The 14,478-nt window shown below is 30.8% G+C and overlaps 1 protein-coding gene across 1 annotated transcript in view; it reads right to left on the bottom strand.

Annotated features, from left to right (window-relative positions):
- The window catches only part of LOC145312438 (protein vein-like), a 39,561-nt gene extending 34,905 nt beyond the window's left edge, over positions 1-4,656 (bottom strand). Inside the window, exon 1 of the mRNA XM_080151686.1 lies at positions 4,214-4,656. Within this exon, the coding sequence (XP_080007812.1) occupies positions 4,214-4,622 (409 nt within the window). The 5' untranslated portion in view covers positions 4,623-4,656. The remainder of the gene's footprint in view (positions 1-4,213) is intronic.
- Between the last annotated feature and the right edge of the window lie 9,822 nt (positions 4,657-14,478).

The following is a 14,478-nucleotide window of genomic DNA, read 5'->3' as shown; positions in this document are numbered from 1 at the left end:
TTAATTAACTCCCTTTTGGAGTGGTTTTATGAAGAACATTATAAAAGCAAAGTTGTTCAAAATTTAAAACAAATAACATTTGCTTTTCTTGTCATGATTATGCGGCAACTCCTAGGGGGTGAAAATTTAACTTGAAATTTTTAAATCTAATTTTCTCAAAAAGCCCCCGCTGAAATATTTTGGTTTTACCTGGAATAATCATGGTTTTATGTCTATTTTCACCATACATAGGTCCCAGGGCTCGGCACTTACTTTTGTCTTGATTCAATTCTAGCCCACAGTGCCTTGTTATCATCAAAAAATAACAATAGAAGAAAGTAGTGAGGAAAAGCTTTAAGGGTAATAGGTCATACACAAGCGGACACCCTGTTACTTATAAATAAATTGGATCTACTGCAGTTCACGGTAAAATATTGCTGGTAACGAATATTGCCAAAAATCTGTGAATTTTAAAGGCTGCTTGCTGCCAAACGGCTGAACGTACAGATCATGCCCCAACACTGTTTTAAGCGGCATAAGAAGGTCTACAAATAATCTGGAATAGCCATAAATCAATAATGCATAATTATCTCGCAGTGCAGAGAAATGCGCATAAAAGGCCTATTTTACGCGTTTTTTCTTCAGTAAAGCTTTCCCTGTGCATCATTGGATCTTGGCTATTACAGATTATTTGTAGGCCTTCTTATTCCGCTTAAAATGGTGTGCGGGTATGATCTGTACGTTCAGCCGTTTGGCAGCTAGCAGCCTTTAAAATTTATAGATTTTTGGCAATATTCGTTTCCAGCAATATTTTACCGTGAACTGCAGTAGATCCAATAAATTATGCAATTGTAACTTGCTTTTCCTAAATATTTTGCTTAAAATTAAAATCCTTCGTTGCTCTATATTGTAGACTATAGAAGTTGCGCCCCTAGCATCATGAAGCTCCGTTTTTAAATGGGTAGGAAGTGGCAGAAAAAGCCTAGTCAATAGCTTAAAACCATCATAGGACCTTGTGAAGATTCTCTAAAATGAAGAACTCAATCGAATAAGTGGTTAGGGAGATCTTAATTGAGAAACAAATAAATGTTGTTGCTTTTATCTTGAGTTTACGAAGCATAAAAAGAAGGGAAGAGTAATTTGAATTTAAAACACCCGCCAAATGTATCAGAGATTCAGAACATAATTATGCGTTTTAAATTTAAAAATGGGCAACCACTTAGCTTTTTTGTCAAGAGGTTACTTTATCTGAACTCAGATATCCACCAATTAAAACCCTAAATTTTAAGTCATTTTAAATGCATTTTTATACTTTTTCCTGATTTAATTTTTAAAATATCATTTTATAAAACGATATTGTTTTTTTTAAGTTATATGTTAAAATGTATGTAAATTCTATAAACATTTTATTTTAAATGTAGAAAATTGGTATTTTTAAACATTAAAAAAAATATTTTTTCAAATTTTCATCCCTTATTTTGCATGTTTGATGAAATTTTCAACTTATTATTCAAGAAAAATCGTTTAAGTTTTGTTATTTTAAACTTTGAATTGTTAAAAAACTTAATGCCAAAAAAGGAAATAATATACTTTCCTCAAAAAAAGACCTAAAACAAGAAAATTGACATATGTAAGAAGGTTTTTTTCTTTAAGGCTTCATTTTAAGTAATTATTGATATTTTTTTGTAAAATTGATTTTATAAAAACTAGTCGTGTAAAAAGACGGTTCAATTTTGCGATTTTATTGCAAAAAAAGGGCTAGTTTAGATTTTAGTTTTAAAAGATTATGATTCTACACCCAAAATTACATAAGACTGATTGATTGCGAAAGTCAAAGTTTTTTTGTCTAGATACATATTGTGTTCAGGTAAAACATACAAACAAAATGTGTACTCCACACACCTATAGGTAGGACATACAAACAATATGTGTACTCCGCACACACCTACAGGTAGGACATACAAACAATATGTGTACTCCACAAACACCTACAGGTAGGACATACAAACAATATGTGTACTCCACAAACACCTACAGGTAGGACATACAAACAATATGTGTACTCCACACACACCTACAGGTAGGACATACAAACAATATGTGTACTCAACACACACCTACAGGTAGGACATACAAACAATATGTGTACTCCGCACACACCTACAGGTAGGACATACAAACAATATGTGTACTCCACAAACACCTACAGGTAGGACATACAAACAATATGTGTACTCCACACACACCTACAGGTAGGACATACAAACAATATGTGTACTCCGCACACTCTACAGACAGACAAACTAACACATGTGTCTCACATGCTGTTGCTCACCTCTATTGCAGTTAACAAGGATGCAAAAAAAACCAAAGCAAGTTTCTCTTATCTTTAAACTCATAACAGCAAGCATTAACTTTTTAAACAAAGTAATGCTAATTGATTCATTGTTATCATTAGTTGAAGCGATTTCTCTTGAGAGGTTGGAGGAATCCACCTGCTCCCCCACCCCCCTAACCTCTAAATATTTATATATCTTTTCTGGGACAATAAGCTTCACTGTAAATATTGACCATATCGGTTCAGTGGTTAGCGAGATCCCGAGCTACAGACAGAAAGTCATTTCATTACATTTATATATAAAGAATAGGATAAGGATATAAAAAGTTTGCTTTTAGGCTTTCATGAATGATATATGCTATCTAAAGCGAGTTAGACTGAGCAGCTTTTATACTAGCTACGCATTCTTTAGCAGAGTCAGAGATAAAGGAATGGATAGGATGAGATCTAAGTTAACTTTTATTTGTCTTAATTATTGAATCATAAAGATTTTTAATGGATTACCTTTTATGGAAAGAGAATTATAATTTCATTCTTGCACAATAAACTAAATTTTTTATAGGAATTCCATTTAATGACCAAAATTAGTCAAAATCCAACTCTTTTCTAGATGAGTATAAATGTTAGACATCACAAATTTTGTTGAAACATTTCTAAAATTTTATGTATTCTTTAAATTTTTTAGGATGGAGAGGACAACGTAAATTAAAATCAATATCTCAAACCAAGGGTGTAAAAGCTTTTTCATTTAAGGGGGGGGGGATAAAAATTTTTTTAAAAAGTTTTTGGTGGTGGGGGGATAATCTATAACCGTTTTCGTTTGTTTTGTTCTATTATTTAAATTCATGAGGGACATTTATTGACACACATTTTCTGATTAATTCCGCAAAATATTGTTCATTTAAAGACAGAATAAAAACTTATTTTTCTTATTTTTGATTATTAAAATTGAATAAATTTGTTATTACCAAATTTATTAAATATTGTTTTTTACAATTTAGAGCTGAAACATTAAAATTTGAACAATTATCCTATCGCTATATTCCTGGCAGAGTAGAGTAGGCCGGCATGCTTTCCGTAAATCTTTACTTACATGACCCATTCACAATACATATTTAACATTGAGCACGCTCAACAACTTTGAAATTTTATATTTAATAAATAATGATACAAAACAAATCAATTCCAATTTAATGAAACAATTATCAATGAGATAATAATTTAAATATCAAGGTCATATAACCTTAAAAATATAAATTTAAATCATATAAAGTCTGTTAACTAATAATATGTTTTATCATTGTATGGTCATAACTCTGTCAAAAATGGTCACAAAACCGACCTTTTTCGACCTAATATACTCACATATATCCTTTACAAGGCCAAGTAATCAGTTTTAAGATATCTTTCTATTTTAAGGAAAATTGATAAAAAGAATTGGGTGCTGATGCACGGATAACGTAAAATCAACAGAAAAAAATTATTCTTTATACATTTCTCTTATCTTTAAATTTTAATTCTGTTTAATTAACTATTTTTGAAGGAATTTATGCATTGATAATTCTGAAATATAATATTAAATAGAAATTTAATGACTTGTCAAAAAAGAAAATTTAAAACATTGATTTCTCTATTTAATAAAAATGAATTAAATGAAGACTATCGCGAAATAGTTGTTTGTTCATGCTAAATAATGCAGGTCATAATGCCATATAACTAAATCTAAGCTCCTGAAAGAAATGTGTCAAAAATATCCATCAAATTTTATAGCTATAATTTAATTATAAATGTTTATTCTTTACCATATATGTAACCTTGTTGTATAAATTCTATAAATGAGGAAATAAATTAGATATTAATTTAAGATTGGAGCAAATTGTAAAATGAATTGCTTACCACATCCTGTGCAAAAAGTTTTGAGGACTTGCTTTTTTGTTTTACTTGTGACAATTTCTGGTTCAGCCATAGCGGCATACCTCCCAACTCCAACTTTCTTAACAAACACCAGATATTTACGTCCACTTTTGACACTAAAAGGAACAGGTGGACATGCATTGTTCCGTAATTGTGTGCGTTGCTGCCCGCGCGTCCGCCCGGTCTGGAAAAGCAAACGGACATGTCCGTGCAGCTGCGCATTTAAACGACCTTTGATCGTCTGTATCACTTTGAATGATACAAAGTAGAGACCTCTGTATGTGTTTGTTCTTGATACCATTATTCCTTCCAAAATTATGGGCGACACTAAAAGTTTATCCTCTATTAGAAGGGTATCAACCTGACTTAGATAATTTCTGTTTATTGGCATACTTTCACCCGTAGTCGTGGGTAAATTTAACACCTAACATATAAATCATAAATAAAATAATATATTCTTCTTTAAACAGTAAACATAACTAACTTCTAAAAGACAGTACAGTAGAAAAATTAATCTTAAATTTACACATACATAATTGATTTTTGTAGTAAAATGTTAGAAACCTTTTTTTGGAAACTAATGAATTGTGTCTGTAAAATTTAATTCTTTAAATCTTAAAAATATACTCGACTTAAAATAACATAACTACCTTAATCTTAGACTTTTCTTGATTTATCTAATTGTGATAAAGAAAATGATATTTTGGTTAAATGAATTTGCTGCCATTTAGTCCCGTAATATAGTCTGAAATGTTGCGTAGCCTTGTTCTTAATTAATTTTCTCGTATTCATTCGAATCCGGTGGATAGGAACCGGTTCTCATCCATACGAAAAAAACTATGTCTAGCATCGTATTATATCCAACTTTCTGCGAATATAAAAATGTACAATCATAAGATTAAAACCAGTTTTTTTAGCCGGTGCCTCCGGCACCTCGGGGCTAAAAAAACTAGTTTTAATCTTATAATTGTACATTCTATATCCGCGGAAAGCCGTTTATAATACGATACGAGAAATAACTATTCTCGTATTCATTCGAATCCGGTGGATAGGAACCGGTTCTCATCCATACGAAAAAACTATGTCTAGCATCGTATTATATCCAGTTTTCTACGAATATAGAAATGTACAATTATAAGATTAAAACCAGTTTTTTTAGCCGGTGCCTCCGGCACCTCGGGGCTAAAAAAACTAGTTTAATCTTATAATTGTACATTCTATATCCGCGGAAAGCCGTTTATAATACGATACGAGAAATAACTATTCCTGTATAGTTTGAGCAATTCTTACTATTAAATAATAGTTATTTCTTTCATCGTATTATAAACGGCTGGTTTAATCTTATGATTGTACATTTTTATATCCGCGGAAAGCTGGATATAATACGATGCTAGACATAGTTTTTTCGTATGAATGAGAACCGGTTTCTATCCACCGGATTCGAATGAATACGAGAAAAATCTTTCCTATGATTCTTTATATTATTGGAGTATTCTATATATTATTGAAGTCTGTGTCCTTGTTTTAACAAATTTTCAAAATATAAAACTTAATTTGATTATGTCTTACTTTGTATTTTCAATTTTTTTGTTTCCTTTGATCTACAGAAAAACAAAAACGAAGGCCATTGTTCAAAACTAAATGTAAAATTTAAACAAAATTGATTTTAAATGTTTTTATTTTATTTTTTCCTGGCATCTGTGGAGGGGCGGTGATTCTGACAATGTGTGATCCCAAATTTTATTATTCTTTTTAGACTTTATTGGAACTTGTTTCGTGGATTCATTCACTTCTGATTTTAATAAGATAGATTTATTTTTTTCATTATTCTTCCATCTACTTGAGTTGCAAATAACCTCCTCCTGAATTAGGAGAAGGGAAACCAAAAAGTAATTGAATAATCGCATTATTTATTTACTTGTTTTATTTAGTCAGGCGGACTAGTGTCTGTATGTTTAGGAACTGTGGATCTTGCCCACATCTGCATCTTTCCTTAGACATTTAATAACTAAACTAATTTCTTTTCTAAACTCGTGTTAAATCTTTATTTATTAAGGTATGATGTATGAGTCACTTGCAAGTTGCACAAACTAAATTGTGTGAAACAACTTGTATTTGGTGTAGAGATGCTTAAAAATACTAACAATCAACCAGATGAGAAGTGGGTCTAGTCAACATTATATAAAGAGGGCAGGACAGGGGGTCATGGAGGCAGGATTAAATAATTAACTAAATGGGAAAGTAAAAATTAATCTCTCTGTTTTTTTATTTAGTGGGAAGAGGAGAGACAAGAAAAGGCGCATCATGGACATTCGCACATTTTTGGGTATAGCCCGAATACAAGAGTCTAGGACACCGTAGTTTTCTTGGACAATGGGGCAGGGGGCATGGGGGATGGCAAGGGCACTCTCCCCTTTCCCTACTTTTTAAATTTTGTTAGATGGCAAAATGCCAAAGAAGCCTCCGACCCCTAGGATTTGACCCTTCCCCTTACAGCTTCACTCTATTTATTGCTTAATGCATTTTTCTTTCACTTTGATATGCACTAAAACCAAACAGTTTACTTATTACAAATGTAACATGTATGCATTTTTAAACATTACTTACTAATTTTATTTTATTGATTCAAAATGTTTGCATAGTTAACCTTCAACTGTATTCTAAATTTTACCAATTAACATAAAAAATATTGCACTTTTTATGGTAATTTTACTGCACTGTTATAAATAAAACCTAAGAACATAAATTTAGAAAACAAACGTTTTAAAAACCTATAAGTATTTTAATTGTAAATATTCTGTTATTTTATATTTGCTTTGTATTGTAATTTGATCCTTTATCTTAATCCTTTATTGATCCTCTTCAATGACACATAAATAATGAAAGTAAGATTAATCACTTTAGTCAATGATATTGATGTACGATACTCCAAAAATGTAGATATGATACGCTTTCAAGAAAAAATTAAAATGTTTGATTATTTTCGAGTATCTGTTGACTAATAACTTTAGTGAAATTTAAATTATCAAGATATTGATATCACATTTAGCTAGCACAACGTAGGAGAAATAGAAAAGTAAATGTAGTAGTAAAACTGTAATATAGGTTTTTAAAAGCGAAGCTTTTCTATAATTAGGGTCGGTCCGTAGGTCTGTTACGGATAGCTTTTTTCGTTAATTTAGGCATGTAAGACTTGTCCTATCGATTAGATATTATTTATTTATTTTATGACACACATAACAAATAATAATAATAATAGTATTATAATACAGGTATTAAATATTGATATACAAACAATAAGATTGAATATGAATAAAAAAAATTAAGGACAGATCTATCAAATAATAAGAATTAATGTTTGTCTGTCCTACCGTTTTAGAGCTTCGCTTTTATTGATGTTGTCATCCTTGTTATATGTATAATATGTATTAAATAATCAAATTTGACCTATAAATTTTTCTTTAAAAATTATCTTTAAACTCCTCAACCTTTTCATATCAAGATGCAAATCCCCCTTAAGCCCATTTAGGATATGAGTTGTAAAAACCCCTGCAGGGGGTACAATTTTTTAACACATACTTTTTTCTTATTGTTTATTATTTATTTACTTTCTTTTAAATTATTAAAAATCAAAAGACAAATATTTTTTAACTCTTATTTTATACATCTTAATTGGAACTGAAACAATTATCTTCCATTAATAAAATGTTAAAAAAATAACTTGTGTTTATACATGTGACCGAGGAGAATAGAATGAAAGCAGTATAGTTGAGAAAAAAAGTTTCAAGTACAGATATGTCACAATTCTAGAGTAGCTTGGCCACTAAAGATGCGCTACAGCTTCTATTCGCTAAGATGAAACATTTAGTACTTATTTTGTAAATAAAATATAGGCAATAAATAAAGTTGATGTATGAAAGGATATGATAAAAATATAGTTTATAATTAGGTAGCCTAGACTAAAATTATATCTTTCGAGTTTAAAGAATACAAGTTTCTTCTGATTTGTTTTCAACAACGCAACATGTATTCTATAAAGGTCAGCATTTAAACATTGTGTAAACAAGGTTTCATAGTCTTGTTAATGTACAAAATAAGATTTTAAAAGCGAAGCTCTTCGTATCTTTGGTCTTAAGTCAGTACGTAACAGGTAATATTTATCGTTAATCAATTGATTTCAAACTTAGCATGATGATTCTAGTAACTAGTACAATTTGAAAAGCATAGCAACTCTATAATAGTTACTAGGAAGTCCTAACGTCTATTTAACTTTTTTGACACCAAATTTAGTAAAATATATTACCTATTCATCTGACCTTTTAAACAATGATTCAAAAGACAACATAGTTTAAAATTTTAAGAGAAGCATTACTACAATGAGGTCCCTAAAGTGTTAGTAGGTCCTCATTTAATGTGGTAGGCACTTACTATTCAGATAATGTCAAAATGCTATTGAGACCAAAAACCTTGTCGGACCGGTGTAAGTTTTACAACGTGATAGTCGGTCTAAACGGTAGGATCAATTTTATGGAAATACGATGAAATTTTTTTTAACTATTGCAACTATCTTCATGACTATTCTTATTATTTTTTTGATTTGTTATATATTATTAGCTTGGCTACTTTTAAAAATACAATTTTAAGAAGTAAATTTGAGTCCATGCTAATAAATCTGTGGGCAAGGGCATATTAACCAAGTTAAACTTGTTTTCCATGCACAGACATATAATTAATTATACCTTTCTTCAGACTTCAACATAAATGATGATGTGTGTGTGCGTGTGTGTGTGAGTGTATGGTCACAGACTTTTTGGCTCCAATCTCACACATATATATTTTTTAGAGTATTTTTAGCAGCGAGGCTACTCTGGAATTCACTTTGTCTGTCCGTCAGTCCGTACGTAACGCTATGGGGGAAACGTGATTTTCTCAGTTCTTATTAAAGAAAGACAGCTGAAATTTTTAATGTATATTCCTATGATTTATGCTTACCTAATCTATACATTGTTTTGTTCATCTGTCTGTTAATTTGGGTGTTAGTTCGATTCCTAGATTTTAACGTTTTTGTAATTTTAATTGAATAAGTTTAAACTCTATACATATATTTCCATCAAGTTTTATTAAAGTTATGCTTAATGGTTGGGGTGCTAGATCGATTCCTAGCTTTACAAGTTTTCGTGATTTTCTCTACTCCTGTTCAAGATAAACAGCTGAAATTTTTAGGGATTAATCAAGTCTACATTACATATTTTCACCGAGTTTTATAAAGATTTGCTATTATTTAGAGTACTAGATCGATTCCTAGATTTTCACGTTTTTCTTAATGGTTAATGCTTCAAAAGACCATATGTCTTTAAAAGGTTTTATGATTTATTATATTTTAGTTTTTTTTATGAAGTACTCCAAAGATAATTTTTTCCAGATGTTGTTGTTTAACAATTTTGAGCTTCGCTAATTATGGATGTTGTCATCCTTGTTATATTTAAAATCAAAATTTAAAGATTTACAGTCAGCCATACATTGAAAAGAAGGCACACCGACAAACCTCCTACTACGACAAACGTCCTAAGCTAAACCTCACAACGCGACAAACGTCCTAATGCGACGAACCTCCTAAACGTCAAACCTCCTAATGTGACATCTCTTAAGTAAAACGGCCCAAAATTTTTCAAAAATTATCAAATAAAAAAATCTTCTAAAATTTGAGAACAAAATCCACCAATAGTAAAACAATACCAATTAACAATCAAACACAAAATGACGATAGTACACACTTACCTAATTTTAAATTGAATTTTATTTCTTGAATAACTTTGCACACAGGCTGAAATAAAAAGAAATCCGTCCGACACTTTTCCCAAAGTCTGTGTTGGCTATTAAACGGCATGGTTTCGAACCCGATAATCCTTGCATTACTACAATCGACCTTTAATTTTCAAAAGAGTTATTAACATAATTTTCCAGTAATTTTCAAACATTTTTATTCAAATTTTGGAAGATTGATTTTAAAAAAAATTTTAGGAGGTTTTGTGTAAGAGATGTCGCATTAGGAGGTTTGTCCTTTAGAACGTTTGTCGTTTAGGAGGTTTGTCGTTTAGAAAGCTTGTCGTTTAGGAGGTTTGTCGCATTAGGAGGTTTGTCGTTTAGGACGTTTGTCGGTGTACCTTAATCTCTTTTTATAATAAATAAAAATTCTAAATTTTGATTCTCTTTAAAATATCCCTGATTTAAATAGAAAGTGATTTTTATAATATCTAGGGATATAGGTATAGGACAATAAATTAAATTTCGGTTTTAGCTCAATAGTCTTCAAAACCAGATTTATCTAGAAAATAATTACAACAATTAAACTAGGGCAATTTAAGCCCGTTCCATTTTTTATAGTGAATCTGCCAGGCTGGCGGTGAAGAGGCTGTGAAAAATATTATAATCGAACCAAAAAACACCAAGGAAATGGAGAAAAATTTGAAAGATATAAAATTTTACAAGAAGTTTCAGCCGTCTATCTTTTATAGGAGCCGAGAAAATAACATTTCCCCAAAAACATTGAAAATAGTCCGACTGCCCTAGATGTTTTTTACTTAATTATGCTCCATATTGAGGAAATTGTTGACAGTCTTCTATCCGAGAAAATTCGAGCCGAGAAAATCACAGTTCCCTCAAAATTTTTCAGATAGACGGACATTATAGAGTAGTTGGCTGGCGGATCTCAAAATATATACCAGCTGCATGCTCAACTGGCAGCTGGCATATTCATTTCAGAAGGTTTACACACTATGTACGTACATTGGAATAAACTTGAATGTAGCTTCTCTTCTAGTTAGAATCAAAACAGTATTCTGATGGTAATATCATTATTCATTGACCATTGAATTATTATGCTGAAATTAAAACAAGGATAACAACATCACACAAATAACCTGCCTGAAAGCCGCTTGACCGTCCTGAATATTTTTTGTTTAATTATGCTCCATATTGATGGGGAATGTTGACAAAAAGTCAACCATCTACCTTTTATAGGAACCGAGAATTTCATGTTTCCCTCTAAATGTTTTAGACATACGGACAGATGAACATTTCGAATTGTGGAGTAGCTTTCTCTCAAACGTGCACAATTCTTTGTTGATTTTAAATAATGTAATCTATGTAATGTAGAAAGTAGAATAAAACACTCTTTTTAGTAGCGAAGCTACTCTATAATTCACAATGTTCGTCCGTCCGTCTGTCCGTAATTAATGAATTGGGGGAAACGTGATTTTCTCGGCTCCTATAAAAGTTAGAAAGCTTTCTCATCATTAAGGAGCACAATTAACTATAAAAAATCAATGGCGGTCGGACTGCTTTTTAGCAGGTATTAGGCTATTTTTATATTTTCCAAATTTTCCCCATATCTTTGGTGTTTATGGTCCGATTTTCAAAATTTTTTCAGTTAAAGATATCAAAATTAAATTTCTAGTCGTTTGAAGAAAACAACGATGACGGTCAGACTGCCTTTTTGCAGTTTTTGGCTATTTTTATATTTTTTTACATTTTTCTCTTAATCTTTGGTGTTTATGGTCCGATTTTCGAAATTTTTTCAGTTAATGATATCAAAATTAAATTTCCTGTAATTTGAACAAAAAACAATGGCGGTCAGACTGCCTTTTAACAGGTTTTTGGCTTTTTTTATATGTTTGACATATTTCCCCATATCTTTGGTATTTTAGTCCAATTTTAAAACTTTTTTTGCATTAACAGTTTCAAAATATTTTTTTCCCATTGTTATGTGCATCTAGTATGTAATTTATTTTAACCGTCTTCATCATACAAAATAAAACAAGGTTTTGTGTTTATTTTCTCCAATAAATCTATTCTGGATTTTAAAATCTACTTGTACGTATTCCCATCCACAATTTTTTGTGCTTTGCTACTTATGGATGTTGTCATCCTTGTTTCTTTATACATGCACTTGCTTTATATTTAGACTATTATTTTAACAAGGATGACAACATCCATAAGTAGCGAAGCTCAAAAATTATGATTGTATATCAGGAAAAAAATACTGTAAAGCAGTGTCATATAATAAATATCAATATTGGTAAAATAGGGAAATCATCACACCTTTAAAATCACGCAACCTTATGATCATGAAAACATTAAAAATCTAGGAATCGATCTAGCACCGCAATTGATAGACAAATCTTAATGAAACTTGATGGAAATATGTAGAATATGAGCATACTCAATCCCTGATAATTTCAACTGTCAATCCTGAATAGGAATTGAGAAAACCATGAAAACCTAAAAATCTAGGAATCGATATAGCACCCAAATTAATAAAAAAAAATATACCAAAATCTGGTGAAAATATGAAGAATATAAAATTAATTAATCCCTGAAAATTTCAGCCTTTTATCTTGAAAAGGAGTTGAGAAAATCACAAAAACGTAAAAATCTAGAAATCGATCTGGCACCCCAAATAACAAACAGACGGACAAAACAATGTATATATTATATGGGCATTTATAGTGGAAATCATCAATAAAAATTTCAGCTGTCTATCTTGAATAGGAGCCGAGAAAATCACTTCATTAATTACGGACAGACGAACGGACGGACAGCCATTGTGAATTATAGAGTAGCTTCGCTACTAATAATGAGTTCATTCATCTCAAAGAAAACTTTTATCTTTTTAATGTTCAGTACCCTTTTTTTGCTAAAAATGAAATATTTTTTCAACTATCATTGCTAATTCTAATAACCAAAGATCGCTCATTAAAAATGAGTAAAGATGAATGTTTATCACAATTTAATTCAAGTCATTTTCTTCTTTAGGTTAGTTAAATCTTTGCAGAGACGTGCTAAGACAGAAAGAAATAATAATGATCAGTAACTCTAAATAATTATAATAAGTATTAATGATTTCAAAATTTATTCTCTTCTGGGTGTTATTTAAATGCATGTTATGGGAATCATTTGGACTTTTTGAAGGCAAAATTTTCAAGGATTTGAAAATTACCTGGAGAGGGGGGAATCCTATAATGGCCAAGCCTCTGGAGGCTAAAAATTGAATTAATGAAAAAATTTGTACTTGGTCCCATATTAAAATTGTCATAACTACTCATATTTAAATGTATTAAAAATATACAAGCAATTGAATTAAGAGACACATATTGAATTTGAAACAATCATACATTTACAAACACCTCCCTTTAATTTAAGGTGGGGGGGGGGGTGACTTTTTAACATTGAAACCTTCTTGGCTGTTTTAGAGGGGTGTAGAGTGTAGACCCTTGTCAAGTGGGTAGGACATCCCACTAGACTTTTTAATAATAACCAGGCCTCATATTTATATTTTCGTTTCAGTGCACATTTGGGCAGTTCAAGCAAAAAGGGGATTTAATTATTTAGTACCCTTAAAATTAATCTCAAAAAAGTTTCATTTTATACTTTGCTTTTAAGTTTTTTTTCCTGTTATTTGAAAGTATCATGGATATAAAGGTCATTTTATGAAGGTAGGTTGAAAATTACCGGATTAAACCCTTCCTGAAAATAGCCCCCCCTTACCCTATCCATCTATCTATTCATCTATACGTATATTTTACAGTATTATAAAGCAGGGATTTAAAGAAATAAAACAACTATGTTTTTGTGTCTTTTACATACATCTTAAATTTTGACTTTAAAAGCGCTTTTAAAACCTTTTTCTTACAAACTTTTTGTATACCCACCTTCAGAAAACGAGCTAAAAACCCCTATGGGGGCGCGGGGGGGGGGGGGGGTAAATGAAACCAGTACTGGGGATTATAATATGTCTTTGGGTAATCAAATATGGTTTTTTAGCTGGCGACACCCGATGAAAACATGTTTCCTGTTACTCTCTACTTAAATGTTGATTTTAAAACAAACCAAAAAAAATTAAAATCTTGACTTCAACTAGAATTATTTATGACTAATATCTTAAATTTGTGCTTTTTTTCTTTTATATTATCAAAATAGATGTAATGCATGACTCATCAGAAGTTGTTTTGTCTAATTACATTAATTCTAAGAGATTTTATATTACTTTTAAAATTGTTGATGAAACACAAAAATATGCCTTTTTCTGTAAGAAATTTTGCATTTCTTGACTTTCAGGCATTAGAAAGCTTCTTTAAAACTTGATTTGGGGGTGGTGAATAAAATCCCTTGGTTGCCCCAATGTGCAGTGGTATATTTGAATATTGTTATTTTGTTAGAAATGACCATTTTTATTAAATGCTATAGGT

Source organism: Acartia tonsa, chromosome 2 (genome assembly GCF_053477335.1).
Source record: "Acartia tonsa isolate MP-2025a chromosome 2, ASM5347733v1, whole genome shotgun sequence".
In the NCBI taxonomy this organism is placed as follows: Eukaryota; Metazoa; Arthropoda; class Copepoda; order Calanoida; family Acartiidae; genus Acartia; species Acartia tonsa.
The sequence above is the reverse complement of the archived record's forward strand: the minus strand, read 5'-3'. Positions and strand labels throughout refer to the sequence as shown.